General features: G+C 35.7%; 1 protein-coding gene across 2 annotated transcripts in view; it reads left to right on the plus strand.

Annotated features, from left to right (window-relative positions):
* The window catches only part of DBF4 (DBF4 zinc finger), a 36,816-nt gene that overhangs the window by 447 nt on the left and 13,077 nt on the right, over positions 1-23,292 (plus strand). For both annotated transcript variants that reach the window (XM_041728215.1, XM_041728214.1), the window contains exons 2-7: positions 1,190-1,359; positions 7,380-7,559; positions 8,792-8,842; positions 9,333-9,402; positions 9,615-9,691; positions 23,164-23,200. In XM_041728215.1, the coding sequence (XP_041584149.1) occupies positions 1,190-1,359; positions 7,380-7,559; positions 8,792-8,842; positions 9,333-9,402; positions 9,615-9,691; positions 23,164-23,200 (585 nt within the window). The remainder of the gene's footprint in view (positions 1-1,189; positions 1,360-7,379; positions 7,560-8,791; positions 8,843-9,332; positions 9,403-9,614; positions 9,692-23,163; positions 23,201-23,292) is intronic.

Here is a 23,292-nt window from a genome sequence, read left to right on the forward strand (position 1 = left end):
GTTTTAGAGGCCTCCCCCGACCCCAGGTCCCTGTTCCTTTTCTTTTCTGGCTTGTGCGTCCTTCTCGGTGGCCGGAAGGAAGGCTCCGTCCGGGGCTGTGCCTCCGACGGGGAAGGGATCCCAACCGGGCCCCTCGCGCCGTTGGCGCTCCAGCCGCGGCCCCCCAGTGCCGGTGGTGCTTGGGCGGTGAAAGTGGAAAACAATGTGCGGCCCCGGGAGCTGGCCGGGCCTGGGACAGATGCTGCGACTCGGCTCAGGCCTTGGAGGCTGCGGCGGCCGCATCCTCCGGTTGGAAAGCAGGGGCGCGCGCGGCTTTTGGGTTCCTGGTTCACTTCCCTGGTGGCGGGGGGGCTTCTGGTCGTATTCTTAAGTTTATTTTTCTACGCTCATAAAGTTAAGAGATTGTCTTTCAAATGCACACGTAGAAGATGTCTGTTTTCAACATAATAGAGACGAAAACAAATTTCCATTGTCGATCACTTTGTATGGTAAAAGACTACAGCTTCCGAATTTTTTTTTTCTTTTTAATATGTCTTTTTAATATGTACGTCGTACGTAAATAGGGATTTTCAGCTTAAGAACAGATTGTGTTCCGAAAGTTAATTTTTAAAGCACTTGTTTAGGTCTCAGGTCTGTTTTCAAGGGAAGTAATGAAGTGAATGGTGCTCTGGCTCTTCAGACGGATCATTTAGTCATTAATGTGCAGACAAACTACAGGAAACTAAGCCTTAGAACCTTTGAGGACTAGATTATCATGTGTAACAGGGTTTTTTGTGTGTGTGTTGGTAAGTGTTAAACAGAATGGCAGATGTCCCATAAATATTTCTTGAGTAAATACCTCTTGGAGTTTACATCCAAGGAGGAAAGTCTTTCAAAAGGTTTTAGATAGTTCTACTGTAATACATAAAAACATGAACAAATGCGTGAATATTTCCTGCAGCTTCAACTATAGGCTGTGAACAATGATTATTTTACAGTATGGGATCTGTTAAAACAAATACGGTGTTCTGGTTTTATCCTAAGTGATACTACAAAGAAATACAGTAAAATGCTATTGAGTGTTTAATTGGTGGTATTATAAAGATTTTTTCCACCTCTATGATATGATGACTGTATAAAAAGTATTTTTAAAAGAGAAATTTTCTGTCCACATCAATCATGATCTGGTTCTACTTTTTTTAAACAACAGGTGGAATCCAAGTCAAAAATGAAAAAAACAGATCTATGAAATCTATGAAAACTGATAACAAACCAGAAAAATACAAATATAAGCCACTCTGGGGAAAAATATTTTACATTGACTTACCTTCTGTCACCGTATCTGAAAAACTCCAAAAGGACATTCAGGATCTGGGAGGGGTAAGTCACTTTGACCAAAAAAATGAAAATTTGTAACTAGTACTTTCTAATATATAATCATTTTAGATTATCATTTTGGAAAACGTAACCACCTAGCTTAAAATTTTTATCAGCTGTTTAACATTAATGAAAAACTTTGTTTTAACCTTTTGTAGCCTAATAGGATTTTCAGGTTTCTGTGATTTTGAGTCTAATGTAAAGTTCACAAAGTGTGGGAAATGTGACTTCCTCCCTTATCCTGGTGGAACCTTTGATTGCCTCGTTATAATGTTTGTATGTCCTCCAGATAGCAAAAACTCCTTGATTATGATTATTGGGAAACTACATAAATTTGTCTGGACTTGCATAACAGGAAGAATGTTATTTGCATAACATAGAGAACCTCTTAGAACCACAAAGAGTTAAATTACTCTGAGTGGTAACAGTCTTAATGTCATTAAGGGAACAGAATTTGGGTTTAAGAATTTTGAAAACTCTCTACCTTATACATTGTGTAAATAAGAAAGAAAATTTTAACAAGTGAGGTTAAGAGTTCAATCTTCCTAATTCTTCCTGTTTCTTAAAAAGGTTTGTGCTGCACTTTGAATTTGTTGAGGTTAGCATGTTTGAATAATCTGAAAGAATCCTGGCATTCCTAGAATAGAAATCTGCAGAACATGTAGAAAGTTTCTTGGTATTGTTTATTGATGTGATCTTCACTTATCTTTGAAAAGCTGTTCACTTTACTTTTTGTTACTCATTTTCTTTTTCTTTTTTTTTTTTTTTTTAAGATTTCATTTATTTAAGAGAGAGCATGAGCATGCAGGGGCAGGGGCAGTGCAGCCCTGTGGCTGAGACAGACTCCCCGCTGAGCAGGGGGTCTGATGAAGGGCTTGATCCCAGGCCCCTGAGATCATGACCTGAGCCAAAGGCAGACACTTAATGATCTGAGCCACCTAGGTGCCCTTCTTTACTCATTTTCTTAAAACATTGTACATTTGTCATAGCAGTAACATGTATCATAATAACCATATGACTGCATTCAAAAAAGTCATGTTTTGTAGGCCTGCCACCTTTGAATACAGACTCCTTATTTTAGAAATTAAGAGCTTAAGGGTCCAGAGAAGTGAAATGACTGGTCTAGTGTAGGATTAGCCTCCTAATTCCCAGATTTAACATGCTACTACCATTTTTGTCCTCCCAATTAATGGGTACAAAGTAGCTGGTACAGTTTCACAGCTTTTTCAAATATGATGAATAACCCATTAATCTTTATGATCTAAATCAGTTATTTGATTTTTTAAAAAAAAATTTTTTTTTTTTTTTTTTTGAGAGAATGGGAGAGAACACTAGGGGAGGGAAGGTCAGAGGGAGAAGCAGACTCCCTGCTGAGCGGGGCCACCTGATGGTGTGCTCCATCCTGGGACTCTGGGATCATGACCTGAGCTGAAGGCAGATGCTTAACTGACTTGAGCCACCCAGGTGCCCCTAAATCAGTGATTTTAGATTTATATTTTTAGTAGTGGAACCCTTCAAGCAAAATCATTCAGGAGTCTAATATATAAAGCCAGTAAAAGGAAACTTCTAGCTAAACTAAAGGGTTCTAGTTAGTACAGAGATGGTTGTCCTGCCTCCTTTTCTTCTCACAGCAGTTCCTGAGGCACTTGCAAGAAACAAGTTTTGAATTCACTTATGAACGTGATAATAGTTTGGAGACCTTTCAGTTTTAAACACTTCAAATTTTTATCCTGAAATGGTTTGAAGTAGACCACTGAAGTAAAGAGCATATTATGAACATAAGTTTTCACATTCTTTTTTTGAGCTGTGGATTTTCAACTGAGTTTCATTTACTAACTGTACTTCTTAATTTCCCTTTAAAATTTTTTTGTAATTGATTTATAATCCCTCTCCACACTCTCTTTCCAATAATTCAGTGATGTCCTAATTTCTGTTCTTCAGACAGGACTGTCTCTCCTTTAAAAAAGACTTCTGTATGGTGATGTGTTAACATGAATTGTAGAGGAATCTTGACCTGTAGACACTAAGAGTTTTAGGGTTCAACTTTAAGAAATACTTAGTTGAATAGATATTCCTTGAAAGGATGATTCTTCATTTTGTAATTTATCTTCAGATTATTACCAGTGTTTTCTTTTTCTGTAATTGTCCACTTTATGCATTTGTTTATTACTCTTAATGAAAACATATCCCATTTATCTGGAGAGTTCAACCACTGAAAACACAGCAGTGAAATTTGACCTAATAGGGAACTATCTTTTTAATAGTGGCAATGAATGTAGCTGTTACAAAATTATCTTAAAAAGGACATGGAATCAACCATATTTAGGTCCATATCTAAACATTCTGGGCTAAAATAAGACAGTTGGAGAAGAACAAAGATGTAAGGATAAATGCCTTGCATTATCATGAACTTGAAGACAGTTACTTGGTTGATGTTCATTGTAGCCGTGAGTGACTCAAAAAGTTTCAGGTTTACTCTTTAAGAGACCTAAATTCAACTATAACTGATAAATTGAAGACTGTGATGAAACTAAGCACTAAGGAATTTGGTATTGTTTTGGTAGATTACAAAAATGAATCTTAGGTCTGTCTGGCTTTTAGCTTCTGATTTAGGTAGAGATTGCATGGGTATAATTAATTGTAACACAACATAATAATATCAACAAGGAAAAATTACTTCCAACTAAGAAAATCTTGGAAGCTCTTGTGCAAACACAATTTGAAGTTAGCTTTGAAGAATAATTATGATTTGGTCATGTGGAAATTTATTAAAAAATTAATCCACTAGTGTCTTTCATTTGGTAGCACTGTTTTAGCTGCTGGGGATGCAAAAAATACGTAAGATGTAGTCTACTGCTGTCAGTCTGTGGGAATATCAGACACCTAAATAATTTACAGATACAGCATTGTCAGTGCTTTAACAAAAGTTATGTAGAAATTGCCATTAGAATACAGAGAAGAGGGGTGCCGGGGTGACTCAGTCTTGCTCCCAGCTCGGGTCTTGATCTTACAGTTTTAAGTTGAAGCACCACATTGGGCTCCATGTGGGGCATGGAGCTTACTTAAAAAAAAAAAAAGAATACAAAGAAGAAAATGATTAACTTTGCCTTTAGGAATCATAGCAGAGATAAGAGTTTAACCTAAGTCTTGAAAGTCTAGTAGGAATATATTAGGTAGAATGGACAAACTAAATAGAGGGCAGAATATATTTGAAGTTAATCTATGTATAGTGGGAGCAACTGCTAGTTACTACAATGTGACTTGAGCTTGGGATTTAGATGGAGGGAAATAGCAAGAAACTATGTTATATTGGTGATCTGATAGGTGATTAATATCCAGAATAGGTAAAGAACTCATATAGCTCAACATTGAAAAACAACCAATTAAAACATGAGCAAAGGACTCAAATAGACACTTCTCTAAAGAAGACGTACGCTTAGCTAACAAGCACGTGAAAAGATGGCTCTCCATCCCTAATCATTAGGGAGATAAAAATGAAAACCAAAAGGAGATACCATGTCACATCTGTTAGGATGGTTAGTATCAAAAAATGTAAGTATTGGCAAGGATGTGTGGAGTTTGGAACCCTTGTGGGTTGGTGGAATTGTAAAATGGTATAACTGCTATGGAAAACAAGTTATACCCAAAACAATTGGAGCAAGGCCTTGAAGAGATACTCATATACTCGTGCATAGCAGCATTATTCTCAATCGACAAAAGGTGAAAACAACCCTGATTTTCATCTTCAGATCAGTGGATGATCAAAATGTCTATACGTACAATGGAATATTATTCAACCTTGAAAAGTAATCCCTTGCTAAAACATTCATGAACCTTGAAAACACTGCTGAGCAGAATAACTCAGACACAAAAAGACAAATACAGGATTTGGCCTATATAAATTATCTAGAATAGTTAAATTTGTAGAAGCAAAGTAGAACACAAAAGGGGCTGGGAAGAGGAGAAAATGGGAAGTTACTGTTTAATAGAGTTTTATCTTAGGATGATGAAAAAGTTTTAGAAATGTGTAGTGGTGATGGTTGCTCAACATTGTACTTGTACTCAGTGCCACTGAATTGCATACTTAAAAATGGTTAAAATGGTCAATTTAATAAGTATTTTTATCACAATTTTTAAAAAATATGGGAGAGTGGTTCCTTTTGAAAAATTAGAACCTCTGGCGGTGCTGAGGCCACATAATTATGAAAATGAAGAAAGCGTTTAATGTGTAAATTGTGCATTTATATTCCTGTTGGCCCTTGTAAGACCTTGTAAGTCATAGGGTAGCTCTATTTTTAACTCTTTGAGGAACCTCCATACAGTTTTCCAGAGTGGCTGCATCAGTTCACATTCCCACCAACTGTGCAAGAGGGTTCCCCTTTCTGCACATCCTCTCCAACATTTGTTGTTTCCTGTCTTGTTAATTTTCCCCATTCTCACTGGTGTGAGGTGGTATCTCATTGTGGTTTTGATTTATATTCCCTGATGGCAAGTGATGCAGAGCATTTTCTCATGTGCTTGTTGGCCATGTGTATGTCTTCTTTGCAGAAATGTCTGTTCACGTCTTCTGCCCATTTATAATCCTTGAAATAAGTAAATGTGGATATCTTGTTTACTGGTTGATGAAAATGCTACTCAGAGCAAAAAGAAGTAGCAAGAGGGCCACTGGTGTAAGCAGCAAATTTACTTAACACTTAGATGGAATTTATTTATCTGTTAAATACTTCATTTTTTTAGTATTACCCTTTATGTGATGAGATCCAATAGAAATTAAATATATAGCTGTTTAAAATATTTTAGAAATCTTTCATTTATGCAAATAGTTAATGATTTGCAAACAGATTTATTTCTGCTTTAATTTTCCTACCATTCAATATGAATGATCTTTGATAACATTGACACCTGGTACTTGTATTTATAAATTCAGGATACAAGCAGGGATTTCCAAACATTTTAGTAGGGAAATTATCTTCAGTCTTATACTCTGAGAGTGAAGGTCCCCTTCTTCCTGTTAAAGTTTTATAGAAAGATGTTAACTGATTTTGAACTATCCTGCCCGATATTACAGCCATCAGCTATTTAAATTTAATGAATACTGTATTGAGTAAAAAATTCAATTGCACAATCACATTTGTTACCTTTGTTATATTTTAAGTGCTTAGTAGCCACATGTGGCGAGTTGCTACCATATTGGACATTACTGATAAAGAACATTAACATCATTATAGTATGTTTTACTGGACAGTAGTGCATTAGAGCATGGACTTGGATCAGAATGTGTATGTTCAAATTCTGTTATTTGCTATGATGTAACCTCAACCAAGTCATATCACTTCTCTTTAATTTTCTTTTCCATAAAATGTGGATATTAGTAATATACCATGGGGTTGTTACATGGATTTTTTTTTTTTTTAAGATTTTATTTATTTATTTATTCATGAGACAGAGAGAGAGAGGCAGAGACACAGGCAAAGAGAGAAGCAGGCTCCATGCAGGCAGGGAGCCTGACGTGGGACTCAATTCCGGGTCTCCAGGATCACGTCCTGGGCTGAAGGCAGCGCTAAACCACTAAGCCACTGGGCTGCCCTGTTATATGGATTAAATTAATTGGGATATATAAAGTACTTAAAAATTGTATCTAGGGACGCCCAGTGGCTCAGTGGTCGAGCCTCTGCCTTTGGCTCAGGGCCCGATCCCAGGATCAGGGATTGAGTCCCACATAGGGCTCCCTGCGAGAATCCTGCTTCTCCCTCTGCCTATGTCTCTGCCTCTCTCTCTCTCTCAATCTGTGTCTCTCATGAATGAATAAATAAAATCTTAAAAAAAAATAGTATCTAGCATATGCTGGTTGTTATTGGGACTCCCATTGTACTTCCTCAGAACTCAAATTCAGAATACTATATAAAAAAACATTAATTTACAAAATATTGAAATGTATCAAATTGGCATTTTACACTGTACCTGAAATATGAAATAGTTAATGGTTTATATGGCTTATTTGAAAATACTTTGTTTTCCTTTAGCGAGTTGAAGAATTTCTTAGCAAAGATATCAGTTACCTTATTTCAAATAAAAAGGAAGCTAAATTTGCACAAACATTGGGAAGAATTTCTCCTGTACCAAGTCCAGAATCTGCATACACTGCAGAAACCACTTCACCTCATCCCAGCCATGATGGAAGTTCATTTAAATCTCCAGATTCAGTAAGTCTCTTCAGTGTACTTTGAGACGTTCAGAAAAGCTGTATGTAGCCTGAGGATCTCATGATTTTCAAGAGTAGACTGGATGCTGAGTTTACTTAGGTAGAACAGTATCTACATATGGGTGGCTTTCCAATCATTAATAAGGTTATTGTCTTAGGGAAAGGTGATTTTTCTCCTAATATTGGGGTTATATTCTGCTAAATTAACACTTTTGCCTTTTAGGATGGCTTTTATTTTTAAGAGTTATTTACAAACAACTAGCAAGTAACAGCATATTATTATTTAAAGTAGAAGTGGAAACCTTTTGTTTCACAGCAGGAGTAAGCGAACTATGGCATGGGCCAAGTTGTTTTTTTTTTTTTTTTTTACAGCCTTGAGCTAAGCATGGTTTTTACATCTTCAAATGCTTGCGCAAACATTGAAAGTATTTTGTGACATTTAAATTCAGATATCAATATCCATAAATAAAGTTTTATTGGAATACAGCCAGACCTGTTCATTTACTTAACATATTAACTGGTTGATTTCCTGCTATAAAGGAGGTATTCGATAGGACAGATGCGTAGGTCTAAAACATGTGCTATCTGGCCCTTTACAGAAAATATTTGCCAGCCCCTGTTTTAGTTACTGATACTATATCTCTGTTACTTCATTGACAAGTTAGAAAATAGAGTGAAAGATAAATTGGGGAGAGGGAAAAATAGAAATACCTACAAGAAGAAAAGTCAAGGAAGGCTTATGTATTTTTTCACTTTAGTGCTTTTTTGGAGAACTGAGATTATACTAGTGACTATTTCCAAATGGTTGCTTTTGTATCATTTTAGTTGCTTTTCAGAGTTCTGTTTAAAATGTGAAGTACCATATAAAAATAATATGTCTGATTTAGTCATATTCTCACATCTTCATTTGAATATGAAATTAGAATCTAAACTTACTCTTTACAGACATTTTACTACAGAACTGATGTTTGTTTTCATTCAATTGTTTAGTTGCTTTACCAAAAAAAAGAGCAAACTTTTTAATAGAGCTTATTACTTACTATAAAGGCCCTAGGGAAATTGCCTTTTTCTATACATTTATTGTGTTGATAGTCATTAAGACTTGTAGAAATAAATTTTGTCTATTTTAAATTTTATAATTAAAATTTATTTTATCAATTTAGTCTAGCTATTTTATATTTATTCCCCAATGAATTGTAACTTTTTAATGTTTGATCTCTGGGATTTTTATAGGTGTGTTTGAGTAGAGGAAAATTATTAGTTGAAAAAGCTATCAAGGACCATGTAAGTATGAAATTTAAAAATTTACAGTATACTGTTATTAAGAACTTTCATAATAATATACTATTATGAAATTTTCCTTTCCTCATATTTAATAGGAAAAGCCTAAATATCATCATGTATTTCATTTTACAAAGAACAGAATCTACTTTTCATGAAGAAACATCTCCATCTTGTGGCCTTTTAAAATATTACTGGAGATGTATGAAGCTTACGGCATTTTTGCATTTTTAAATGAAATTTCTTAAAATTGTTAACTGTATGGCTACAGTTAATGTTAACTGTCAAGTATATGGGAATATATTAAACAGGATTAACTTAGAAATTCCAAAAGAAAAACCATATATGGATTGCTTTTGTAACTATATAGAGTCTATTCTGAATACTTGCCTCAGTGACATTAACCTTCAAATAATTTTTAAAATTTAACTCATTTAAATCAGTAATTTTCTAGGAAAACTGTTAAACCTTTTTTTTTTTTTTTTTTTTACAGGATTTTATTCCTTCAAATAGTATATTATCAAATGCTTTATCATGGGGAGTAAAAATTCTTCATATTGATGGTAAGAATTGTATCAGTTTTTGATAGTATTTGTTAAAAGTATTAATTTGTGCTCTTGGTTCCTGGTTTTACACAAGGGGAATTCTGATAGCAAGAGATACCTAAAGTGGCAATTTTTTCACCTAACTCTAGTATTAAGAAAATAGCAGTGTTTAATTCCAGAGGAAAAATGCTAATCTTTAACCTTTTTTTTTGTTTGTTTGTTTAATGAAGACATTAGATACTACATTGAACAGAAGAAAAAAGAACTATATTTACTTAAGAAATCAAGCACTTCTATAAAAGATGTGGTATGTTATTTTTCTTGATTTTTAAACTAATTAAAGTGATAAAGGTGTTTTGTTTCTTATCGAGTAGAAAATAATTACTGCCAGAATATCTTAAGGGTAAGCCTTTGTACTGTGTTCATGTTTCTGTTATTTAACTCACAAGGTAAAAAATTGTTCCTGGGAGGATGGCATAGATTTATTTATTTTTTCTTCTTTGATTGCTATTATTGCTTTTTACCAGATACTTTTTTCATTCTGAAGGAATAATTAGATTAAATCTTGAGAAGCTTCTAGTATGTATAATATGCTTCTTTCAATTACCCCAGACAGCGTTATAACAAAATCTTGCTACACATGCACACTATGACTTTCTGGCCTAACCTCAAAACGTTTGCTAAGTAAGTGCATCAGGCGTTGCAGTGTTAGACTTAATGTTGCTATATCTTGTCTCTTCCTTTTCAAACATTAGCTTCCTTCTTAAAGCCTCTACAGAGAATCGAGGCTCTCCGTTCTTTAAATACAATAAAATCTCTGTAATCTATATCCTTCCCTAATTACTGTCCAATATTTGTATCATCCTGACTTCCCACATCTCCACTTTTATGCTTCCCATTCACTCTTGAACCTATGAGGTAGAAAGCTATTGACTGATTTGCCAAATGGAGTTAATTGTTTTTAAAACCAGTCATTTTGGTTGTCAGCAGTTGCTCATTTCCTCCTTTAATTTACCTGTTTTCTTCAACTTCTCTCATCTCTTAGTTTTCTCATGGTTTTCATGTCAGTGTATTTTTTTGTGGTCTGCTTTTTCTTCCCTCAATCCTTAAATGACTAAAATCTAAAAAGAAAATTTTATAAGAGTGTATATAAAGACATGTAGCCATAAGTAAATTGGCATGTTTGGGAAATTTTCTATAATATGATACATTTTTGAGTGGGAAAACAATAAGAAATGAAGCAGGAAAAATTAGCAAGTTCAGATAGGACCTTGCACACTATATAAACGAGTTACAGTTTATCTGAAAGGGTTTGGAAAATTATTGAGAAATTATTAAATAGGAGAGTAACTTAGTAAAATAGGTAGATGAAAGACCTTCTGGTTGCCAGTAAAGCATGTTTGCTGGTAAGACTGACATTTGGACTATCTTTTGAACTCTTGAGCAATTTTACAATAAGAAACATTTTACATCATGATTACCTCCATATATATGCATGTCATATGCACAGATACTTAAAGTCTTTGTGAATTTTATATTTTTAATACACATTTATATAAGATAGGAACAATTTGTAGAAAGCGGCAAATTACTTAGGACTTAAATTTGAACTATTAATACTTTCAATGTTTTTATTTACAAGTATAAAAAAAAACACCCCAAACCCTCCAAATGTCTGTTTCCAAATTTTTATAAAATGTTGGGTGAGTATTCCTTATTTGAAGTAAGCTAAATACATATAAACTACCTTTACTGCGCTTTGCAGATTTTTTGGATTGTATATAGAAATAAATGTAAACTCACAAGGACATTATGGTTTCTGAGTGCACCGGTGTATCATTTATGTCTGTATGCTGTATGTATAAATGTATATCTGAAACAAGTCTCATGAAATATTGCTGATCCTTAATATGATTCATGCCAGTATTTCTATATTATTCTATTGTCATCTTAAAAACACCTTAAATTGATACTAAATCTGCTAATAGGTCACAGTTCATAGTTTTAAAAGTGTTCATGGGAGCACCTGGGTGGCTCAGTAGGTTGAGCGTCAGACTCTTTGATTTTAGCTCAGGTCATGATCCCAGGGTTGTGGGATGGAGCCCCAGGTCAGACTCTGCACTTAGCAGGGAGTCCCCTTGAGAGTCATTCTCTCCCTCTCTTTCTGTACCCCTCCCCCTGCTTACTCACTCTCAAATACTTTTTTTTTTTTTTTAAGTGTTCAGGGAGAGACTGCTAGGTGGCTCAGTTTAGGCATCTGACTCTTGGTTTCAGCTCAGATCACAATCTCAGGGTTATAAGATTAAGCCCCATGCATGTCCAGGGTCTGCTTGAGATATTTCGCCCTCCCTCCCTCTCTTCCCTCCTGCTCCTCCCCCTACTTGCACACTCTCACTCCTAAAAAAAAAAAATCTTAAAAAGGGAAAGTATTCAGGCATATTTTGGTTTTGCACATGCAATTGTCAATATTCAACAGATCTCAGTCCTGTTAGGTGTTTGGCACTAGGAATATTTGCCCTCGTGAGATAAAAATTAAAGTGTGATAAATAGCCGTGAAACAGATCTTACTTTTCTCTTAAACAAGAAAGGATGAGAATACCAAATATCTGTAATCCAGAATGTATAACTGGTGAATTTGATTCTAATGCTTCAAAATTTTTCTGTATGTAAGAATGTTTCTGGAAATTTTCTGGTTTGTTAAGTACTAAAAAACTCTTCAATAAAGATGGATTTGTTGGTCTTGAATGGCCATATATAAATCTGCACACTAATACATAGAAATTTTAAGACATTAATTATATTGTATTTAATATCCTAGTTAGCATGTATCTTTAAAAAATGTTGAATGAATGTATTTTGCTAAACTATTTAAAGTGCTTGGATTTTTTTTCTTTTCTGGTTTTACCTGAAATTTTGAGGATTTTTTTTTTGCGTATATATACACGAGGAATGTTGGTCTTTTACTTTTTCATGTCTTTGGTTTTAGAGTCAGGGTAATGCTGCTCTCGTAAAATGCTGGAACATATTTCCACTTACATTTTCTGGAAAAGTTTTTGTGGTCGGTTTTATTTCTTAAATGTTTGATAGAATTGATAGAAGGTTATCTGGTCCTGGAATTTTTTTTTGTTGGAAAATTCTCAACTACGAATTCAATTTTTTTATTAGATAAAAGAAATTCAGGTTATTTTTTTATTGAGTGTACTGTGGTAGTTTGTTTTTCAAGGAATTCGTACTTGTCTAAGCTGTCAAATTGATGGTAAAAGTATTTGTAATATTCCCTTATTAAGCTTTTAATGTTTGTCTTTAATTCCTGAAATCATTATTCTTTTTCTTTTTCCTCTTTCATCATTTGGGATAGAGTTTTTATCAATTTAATTTTTTCAAAGAATAGCTCTACTGTAAATTTTTTTGAGTTCTGTTTACTGCAATCCCACACATTTTATGTAGAACTTTATCTACCTATCTATATATTTAGATAGATAGATAGATCTATATCTGTATCTACCTATCTATATATTTATATATACAGATAGATAGAGAGATCTATATCTGTATATATGTACATACTCTTTCATAGCCCCTGAAGGTTCATAGTAAAATTGAGTAGAAGACAAGGATATTCCCATATACCCCTTACCTCTCAGTATACACACAGCCTTCCCCACAGTCAACATCCTATACCACGATGGTGCATTTGTTATAAATTGATATATCTTTATTGACAGGTCATCATCACTTAAAGTCCATAGTCTACATTAGGGTTCACTCTTTGTGTTGTACATTGTATAGGTTCACATAAATGAACAGGGACATGTCTGCCATCATAGTATCCTCCAGAATAGTTCCCATAAAATTGTTCCATGCTGCATTTATTTATCTCTTCTTCCCTCATTTACTCCTAATAACTACTTATCCTTTTTCCATAACTTGGCTTTTTCCTTCAATGTCATTTTTTTTTTTTTTTTTTTGGAGTCCTAGAATATATAGTCTTTTCAGGTTGTGTTCTTGAGTTAGTGTTAGGCATTTAAAGTTTCTCCATGTCTTTTTCATGACTTGATAGCTCCTTTGTTGTTATGGTTAATTACTGGATGATTCCATTGTCTGGATTTGCCACAGTTCATTCACCTTCTGAAAGACGTCTTGGTTGCTTCCAAGCTTTGACATTATGAGAATTATGTATATAAACATCCATGTGTAGGTTTTTGTGTGGATATTAGTTTTCAACATATTTGGATAAATACCAAGGAGCATGATTGCTGGATTATATAGTAAGAATATGTTTAATTTGGTAAGAAGCTGCCAAACTGTCTTTCAAAATGGCTGTACCATTTTGCATTTCCACTGGCAATGAATGGGCTCTTACTGATTTCTGTTTTAATTGTTATCGTCAGAACATATATTTTGTGTGATTTCAATTCTTTTAAGTTTGTCAAGATTTGTATCGTCCAGAATACAATCGTACTTTTTTTTTTTTTTTAATGTATTTATTTGAGAGAGTAAGTACATGTGTGGTGGAGGGAGAGTGGAAAAGGACCGAGGGGGAGGTGGAGGGAAAGGGAGCAAATCTCAAGCAGACTCTGCACTGAATGTAGAATGTAGAGCTCAACATGGGGCTCGATCTCACATCCCAAAGATCATGAACTGAGTCAAAACCAAGAGTTAGATGCTTTACCCCCACTGAACCACCCTGGTGCCCCCAGAATATAGTCTGTTTTAATGCAAGTTCCATGTGCAGTTAAAAATGTATATACTAAGGTTAATGGGCGGAATGTTCTATAGATGTCTAATAGGTCAGATTGTATAGCTTTTTTGTTTGCATACTGATGTTCTGTCTTATTCTAGCCATTACAGAAAGAGAGGGGAGTACTAAGTTGCCAAATAAATTGTGGGCTTGTGTATTTTTCCATCTAGCTCATCATAGTTTTTGATTCGTGCATTCTGAGCCTTCTTAGATGTGCACACGTCTAATATTCCTATGTCTTCTTGGTGAATTGACCTTGTTAGTATATAATGTTTCTCTGTCTCTGTTCTAAAGATTCTGAAGATACACTATAACCATGCCACCTTCCTTTTGATTAGTGTTTGTATGGTTTGTCTTTTTTTTTCCTTCTACATTTAACATGCCTATGTATTTGTTTTTAAAGTGAGTTTTTTTTTTAAGATTATATTTATTCATGAGGGACACAGAGGCAGAGAAAAAGGCAGGATGTAGGCAGAGGAAGGAGAAGCAGGCTCCATGCAAGGAGCCCGATGCAGGACTCGATCCTGGGACTCCAGGTCATACTCTGAGCCGAAGGCCAGACACTCAACCACTGAACCACCCAGGCATTCCCTAAAGTGGGTTTCTTATAGATACTTGGAAGTTGTCTTTTTATTATTTATTATTTTTATTAGCAATCTCTATATTTTAATTGGTATGTTTTAATTCATACTTAATAATTATTAGTATCATTTAATTTAGGCCTGCAAATATACGAATATTTTTCTTTTGGTGTTCTTTGCAATTTATTCCTCTGCTGCTTTTCAGATTGTTTGAAGATTTATTTTTTGGCTTTTTGGCTATATCCATTTTTAATTTTTTGTTTTATTTTAGTGTTGCTTAGGTTAAACTATACCTGTGTAACTTTTCACAGTCTATTTAGAATTATATTTTACTCCATTCAAATAAAATGTAGAAGCCTTAAAACTTTTTGAGCCCTTTTATCGTCCCCTACCAGTCCTTATGTTTTAGTTATTTTTGTTAATTTTGCATTTATTGAAAAACCCACTAGGCAGTGTTATATCCTTTTTTGCTCAAAAAAGTCATGTAGAAGAGAATGGGAAAATGTCTTTATTTTGCCTTCATTCCTGCAAGATCTTGTCACTGGATAAAAAATTCTGAATAAAAAATTATTTAGGTCAGTACTCTACAGGTGTTCTATAGCTATATTCTGACATCCATGATTTTGATGAAAAATCTACAGTCCTTCAGGTTTTTTTTTTATATATAATGATCATTTTTCTCTATGTACTTAGAGTATTTTTAATTTATCTTTGGTTTTCAACAGTTTGCTTGTGATATGCCTAGGCACGGTTTACTTAGAGATGATTCTGTTTGTGGATCCCTAAGTTTCTTAAGTCTGTAAACTTATATTTGGAAAGTTTAGGCTATTTCATTAAAATTATTTTTCTTCACTGTCCTGTTTTTTCTGTTTCTATATTTCCAGTAACAGTAAATTTAGATTTTTTTTTAATTATTAATTATAGCTAGAATACAAGGTACTTACTGGGTCCTTGAGACTCTCTTTATTTTTTCCCCATTCTTTTCTCTTTTCTTCTAATTAAAGATTTCTGTTCATCGGTCTTCCAGTTCACTAACACTTCACTTTGTCATCTACGTTGTATTTTTAAGCCCATCCAGTTAATTCTGTACTTCAAATCATGTATTTTTCACTTCTACAATTTCTTTTTATGTGTGTGTATGTGTGTGTGTGAACGAGTATACACATATGTGGTTTTTCTGTTGGTAACTTAAATCTTTCCATCATTTTAAGGGCGTTTACCTTTAGAGTCTTTATCTGATAATTTTTACATCAAAATTGTCATCCGATCTTTTTCCCTTGGGGTTGGTATCCAATTATCTTTTCCCTCAAGAATTGATGTTTTTACTGGTTCTTAATAATGTCAAATAATTATTGACTTATGTTAACTATTGTAAGTAGACTTCAGAGCTATTACAGTACTCTGGAAGATGATTTTGTTGCTGTCATGATTGGTGTGAGAGTGTGTGTGGGTGTGTGTGTGATTGTTTTAGCAAACAGTCACTGAGTTTTGTTCAAACTGTTACTACTTCTTCTCAATTTCTGTACATGGTAGTTCCAGTCTCAGTTTTGGGTTTCAAAGATTTGTATGCTGCTGTTTGTTCTGTAGATGCATCATTTATAGGTTAGTCTAAGACTTGGGCAGTGGTTTTAGATCTTAGTTTTATTTTCAAAGCCTTGAAGTTAAGACTGGCTCTTATGTGGGTTTATATAGGGAGTTAGGGATCCCCTTCTCCAGCTTGCTACTTTCTGCAGTTTCTGCTTCACTCTTCAGCCCACAGTGACTCTTTTCTTAGTTCCTCTGTTCAGAAAGTCAGGGTTCTCAATTTTAGCTGCTGAAGGCACCTGCAGTTTCATAATTCTACCCTTCAGGGTAGAACTGTAAAGAAAAGAAAGACAATCCATAGTCCATGGATTCCCTTCATATTCTTTGGACTATAGGAACCTCTTTCTTATTTATTTCTAGCCAGAAATATGTGATTTATATAGGAGTTTTAGCCATTGACTCCACTAATTGCTGCCAACTCTGTGATTAGAGGTTCATCCTTCAGGCAACATTTTGAGAAAAAGAAGATAAATGTACCCCCTTAAAGAGGCCTCTCAAGTCTGACTTCCTTCTACAATATGACTGCTTTTGTTTACTTTTTAGTCCTCATGTAGTTGCTTATTGTATTTTGTCCAGAGTTTTAGCTGTAATCAGTGGGATTGATTGGCCATATTGGCCATACTCCCCCTTGACAGGAATTGACATACTGTAATAAATGTTTTAATAATTCCTTTGTTCAGTCCATCGCAAAAATTTACTGAGTAAGGGTATAAAAATAACTTATGACTATTTTTAGATTATTTCACTAACTATACCTTTCCCTCATTGGTTGATTTCTTGCTGTAAAGACAAAAACAATTATAGCTAAAATGCAAGGTATTTGTTGGATGTATTGTAAAAGTGAACTTGTATTATGTTCATTGTTTTCTTTGGTTGAGTTGATTTTTATTTTTTATATTTTCTACATTTTTTTAATTTAAATTCAATTTACCAACATCAAGTATAACACCCAGTGCTCATCCCATCAAGTGCCCTCCTCATTGCCCTTCCCCCAGTCACCCCATCCCCTCACCGACCTCCCCTCCTGCTATTCTTTGTTTGTATCCTAGAGTTAGGAGTCTCTCATGGTTTGTGTCCCTCTCTAATTTTTCCCACTCAGTTCCACGCCTTTCCCTTATAATCCTTTTCACTATTTCTTACATTCCGTACATGAATGAAACCATATAATGTTTGTCCTCCGATTGACTTACTTAACTCAGCATAATAACCTCTAGTACTATCAACGTTGAAACAAATGGTGGGTATTCGCCTTTTCTGATGGCTGAGTAATCATCCATTGTATATATAGACCACATCTTCTTTATCCATTCATTTTTCAATGGACACCGAGGCTCCTTCCACAGTTTGGCTATTGTGGACATTGCTGCTGGAAACATCGGGGTGCAGGTGTCCCGGCGTTTTACTGCATCTGTATCTTTGGGGTAAATCCCCAACAGTGCAATTGCTGGGTCGTAGGGCAGGTCTATTTTTAACTCTTTGAGGAACCTCCATACAGTTTTCCAGAGTGGCTGCATCAGTTTACATTTCCACCAACAGTGCAAGAGGGTTCCCCTTTCTCCACATCCTCTCCAACATTTGTTGTTTCCTGTCTTGTTAATTTTCCCCATTCTCACTGGTGTGAGGTAGTATCTCATTGTGGTTTTGATTTATATTCCCTGATGGCAAGTGATGCGGAGCATTTTCTCATGTGCTTGTTGGCCATGTGTATGTCTTCTTTGCAGAAATGTCTGTTCACGGGGATCCCTGGGTGGCTCAGTGGTTTGGCGCCTGCCTTTGGCCCAGGGCGCGATCCTGGAGTCCCGGGATCCAGTCCCGTGTGGGGCTCCCGGCATGGAGCCTGCTTCTCCCTCCTCCTGTGTCTCTGCCTCTTTCTCTCTCTCTCTCTCTCTCTGTGTCTATCATAAATGAAAATAAATAAAAAGAAATGTCTGTTCACGTTTCTGCCCATTTAATTGGATTATTTGATTTTTTTAATAAGTTCTTTATCTCCATTCTGTAGGTTGTCATTTAGTATTGTTGACTGTTTCTTTTGCTGTGCAGAAGCTTTTTATTTTGGTTAAGTCCCAATGGTTCATTTTTGCTTTTGTTTCCCTTGCCTTCATAGATGTGTCTTGTAAGAAGTTCCCGTGGCCAAGTTCAAAAAGGGTGTTGCCTGTGTTCTCCTCTAGGATTTTGATGGATTCTTGTCTCACATTTAGATCTTTCATCCATTTTGTGTATGGTGTAAGAGAATGGTCTAGTTTCATTCTTCTGCACTTGGCTGTCCAATTTTCGCAGCACCATTTATTGAAGAGACTGTCCTTTTTTCAGTGCATAGTCTTTCCTGCTTTGTCAAATATTAGTTGACCATAATATTGAGAGCCCATTTCTGGGTTCTCTATTCTGTTCCATCGATCTATGTGTCTATTTTTGTGCCAGTATTATACTGTCTTGGTGATTACAGCTTTGTAATACAGCTTTTTTTTTTTTTTTTTTTTTTTTTTTTAAGATTTTATTTATTTATTCATGAGAGTCATGGAAAGAGAGTGAGAGAGAGAGGCAGAGACACAGGCAGAGGGAGAAACAGGCTCCATGCAGGGAGCCCGATGCAGGACTCCATCCCGAGACTCCAGGATCACGCCCTGGGCCAAAGGCAGGCGCTAAACCGCTGAGCCATCCAGGGATCCCCTGTAATACACCTTTAAATTCAGCATTTTGATGCCCCAGGCATTAGTTTTCATTTTCGATATTCCCCTGGCTATTTGGGGTCTTTTCTGATTCCATACACATCTTCAGGTTACTTGCTCCAACTCTGTGAAGAAAGTCCATGGTATTTTGATAGGGATTGTATTGAATGTGTAAATTGCCTTGGGTAGCATAGACATCTACACAATATTTATTCTTCCAATCCATGAGCATGGAATGTTTTTCCATCTCTTTATGTTTTCCTCAATTGCTTTCACAAGTGTTCTGTAGTTTTTAGGGTATAGATCCTTTACCTCTTTTGTTAGGTTTATTCCTAGGTATCTTATGCTTTTGGGTGCAATTGTAAATGGGATTGTCTCCTTAAATTCTCTTTCTTCAGTCTCATCGTTAGTGTATAGAAATGCCACTGATTTTTGTGATTGATTTTTGTATCCTGCCACTTTGCTGAATTGCTGTATGAGTTCCAGCAATCTTGGGGTAGAGTCTTTTGGGTTTTCTATATGCAGTATCATGTCATCTGCAAAGAGGGAGAGTTTGACTTCTTTGCCAATTTGAATGCCTTTTATTTCTTTTTGTTGTCTGATTGCTGAAGCTAGGACTGCTAGGACTATGTTGAATAACAGTGGTGAGAGTGGACATCCCTGTTATGTTCCCGATCTTAGGGGAAAGGCTGTTGGTGTTTCCCCATTGAGAATGATATTTGCTGTGGGCTTTTCGTAGATGGCTTTTAAGATGCTGAGGAATGTTCCCTCTATCCCTACAATCTGAAGAGTTTTGATCAGGAATGGATGCTGTATTTTGTCAAATGCTTTCTCTACTTCTATTGAGAGGATCCTATGATTCTGTTTTTTCTTTTATTGATATGATCTATCGGGTTGATTGTTTTACGAATGTTGAACCATCCTTGCATCAGGGATAAATCCCACTTGGTCATGGTGAATAATCCTCTTAATGTACTGTTGAATCTTATTGGCTAGTATCTTGTTGAGAATTTTTGCATCCACATTCCTCAGGGATATTGATCTGTAATTCTCCTTTTTCGATGGGGTCTTTGGTTTTGGAATCAAAGTAATGCTGGCCTCATAAAACAAGTTTGGAAGTATTCCCTCCCTTTCTATCTTTCGAAACAGCTTTAGTAGAATAGGTAATATTTTTTTAAATGTTTGATAGAATTCCCTTGGGAAGTCATCTGGCCCTGGACTTTTGTGTCTTGGGAGGTTTTTGATGACTGCTTCAATATCCTCGCTGGTTATTGGCATGTTCAGGGTTTCTGTTTCTTCCTGTTCCAGTTTTGGTAATTTGTGGGGTTCCACAAATTTTATTATTTTGAGTCTTTTTTCTTTTTAATAAGTCTGGTTGGTGTTTATCGCTCATAATTCTTTCAGAGATCCAGCTTCTGGTTTTGTTTATCTGTTCTGCAGTTCTTCTGGTCTCTATTTCATTGAGTTCTGCTCTGATTTTTTTTTTTAATTTTTATTTATTTTTGATAGTCACAGAGAGAGAGAGAGGCAGAGACACAGGCAGAGGGAGAAGCAGGCTCCATGCACCGGGAGCCCGACGTGGGACTCGATCCCGGGTCTCCAGGATCGCGCCCTGGGCCAAAGGCAGGCGCCAAACCGCTGCGCCACCCAGGGATCCCTGCTCTGATTTTTATTATCTCTTTTCTTCTGCTTGGTTTAAACTTTGTTGTTCTTTCTCCAATTCCTTTAAGTGCTAGGTTAGCTTGTGTATTTGAGGTTTTTCCAATTTTTTGAGGGAGGCTTGTATTGCAATGTATTCCCTCTTAGGACTCCTTTTGCTGCCAAAGATTTTGAACGGTTGTATCTTCCATTTTTTTTAGTTTCCATGAATCTTTTTAATTCTTCTCTAAGTTCCTGGTTGACCCATTCATTTTTTTAAGTAGGATGCTCTTTAACCTCCATGTGTTTGAGTTTCTTCCAAATTTCTTCTTGTGATTGAGTTCTAGTTTCAAAGCACTGTGGTCTGAAAATATGCAGGGGACAATCCCAATCTTTTGGTATTGGTTGAGGCCTGATTTGTAACCCAGTATGTGGTCTATTCTAGAGAAAGTTGCATGTGTACTTGAGAAGAATGTGTATTCAGTTGAGTTCAGATGGAAAGTTCTGTATGTATCCGAAATATATTTGGTCAAGTGTATCATTCAAGGCCCTTGTTTTTTTGGTGATGTCCTGCTTAGAATATATGTCATTTGCTGAGAGTGCCGTGTTGAAGTCTCCTACTATTCGTGTATTATTAAGTGTCTCTCTATTTTGGTTGTTAATTGATATATTTGGCAGCTCCCACATTAGGAGTATAAATATTAATAATTGTTAGGTCTTCTTGTTGGCTAGACCCTTTAAGTATGATATAGTGTCCTTCTTCATCTTCTGCGACAGTATTTGGTATAAATTCTAATTGATCTGATATGAGGATTGCTACCCCAGCTTTTTTGGGCGGGACAGTTTGAATGGTAAATGGTTCTCCACCCCTTCATTTTCAGGCTGGAGGTATCCCTAAAATTTGTAGACAACAAGTAGATGGGTCTTGCTTTTTTATCTAGTCTGATACCCTATGTCTTTTGATGGGATCATTTAGTTCATTCACGTTCAGAGTAACTACTGAAAGATACAAATTTAGTGTCATCGTATTATCTATAGTCTCTGTTTTTGTGGATTGTTTCTTTGGGCTCTCTTTCTTGTACAGGGTCCCCCTTAATATTTCCTACAGAGCTGGTTTGGTGGTCACATATTTCAGTTTCTGCCTATCTTGGAAGCTCTTTATATGTCCTTCTCTTCTGAATGACAGCCTTGTTGGATAAAGTATTTCTTGGCTGCATGTTTTTCTCATTTAGTACCCTGTATATATCATGCCAGCCCTTTCTAGCCTGCCAGGTCTCTGTGGAGAGGTCTGCTGTTAATCTGGTATTTCTCCCCATATAAGTTAAGAATCTCTTGTCTCGAGCTGTTTTAAGAATTTTTCTCTTTATCTTCGAAATTTGCAAGTTTGACTATTAAATGTCGAGGTGTTGAATGCTTTTTATTGATTTTTAGGGGTCCTCTATCGCTTGGATCTGAATGCCTGTTTCCTTCCACAGATTAGGGACATTCTCACCTATGATTTGTTCAAATATATGTTGTGGTTCTCCCTCTCTCTCAACGTCTTCTGGAATCTCTATTAGACATATATTCTTCCTTCTCAAGCTATCATTTATTTCCCTAAGTCTTTCCTCATGAGCTCTTGTTTTTCTCTTTTTTCCTCAGCTTCCTTCTTACCCATCAGCTTGTCTTTGATGTCACTCCCTTTCTTCCACTTCATTGACCCTAGCAGTTAGAACATCCAGTTTGGATTGCATCTCAGTGAAACTATTTTTAATTTCAGCCTGATTAGATCTCAGTTCTGCAGTAACAAAGTCTCTAGAGTCTTTATGCTTTTTTCCAGAGCCACCATTAACTTTATAATTGTACTTCTGAATTGAATTTCTGACATGGTATTTAAATCCACATTCTGTAACTGTGGCAGAGAATACTGTTTCTGGTTCTTCTGTAGTGAATACTTCCTTCTAGTCATTTTGTCCAATGCAGACTGGCTGAATGAGCAAGCTGAGTCAAAACTATCAACCACGACCTTGTTAGAAGCAAATACTTTCTGTAGCATTCCAGCTGTTCTCTCTTTACATATGAGGCCCAATTCATAGGTGTCCAGGATGTTCTGAAAGTTATCTAGGTAAGTTTGTGGGACCAGATGAGTTGAAGACCCCTAATCTTCCACCCTCTTGCCAGTGCCCCCTGGTTGAGTTGATTTTTATTATTATTATTTTTTAATGATTTTATTTATTCATGAGAGAGAGAGGAGCAGAGACACAGGCAGAAGGAGAAGCAGGCTCCTCACAGGGAGCCCGATGTGGAACTCGATCCCTGAACTGGGATCACGCCCTAAGCCAAAAGGCAGATGCTCAATCGCTGAGCCACCCTGGCGTCCTGGTTGAATTGATTTTTAAAAGCAAGTTTTTCTTTTTTCCCCCCACAGAACTGTAGTAATCACCTTTTAAAAATATAGTTCTTCACCTTTTTTTTTTATACAGTTCTTTTCTTATATGATTATCTTCTGGATAAAAATGAGCAGTTGGAGTTGATGCTTTCATTGTACTTTCAAACCCAGTCTGTTCACTTTTTTTTTTTTTTTTTTTAGGGGAAAAGAGTAGGTATTGGCACACAGAAAGCAAGAAGTAAGTATTTTGTTATCTTTACCTGTATTTGATTTGCTTTTAGAAAATAAATCTTTAAAAAATCCTCTAAAGTAACATGTTAACAACCCTTC

The sequence above is a fragment of the Vulpes lagopus genome, chromosome 13, assembly GCF_018345385.1.
Source record: "Vulpes lagopus strain Blue_001 chromosome 13, ASM1834538v1, whole genome shotgun sequence".
Taxonomy (NCBI): Eukaryota; Metazoa; Chordata; class Mammalia; order Carnivora; family Canidae; genus Vulpes; species Vulpes lagopus.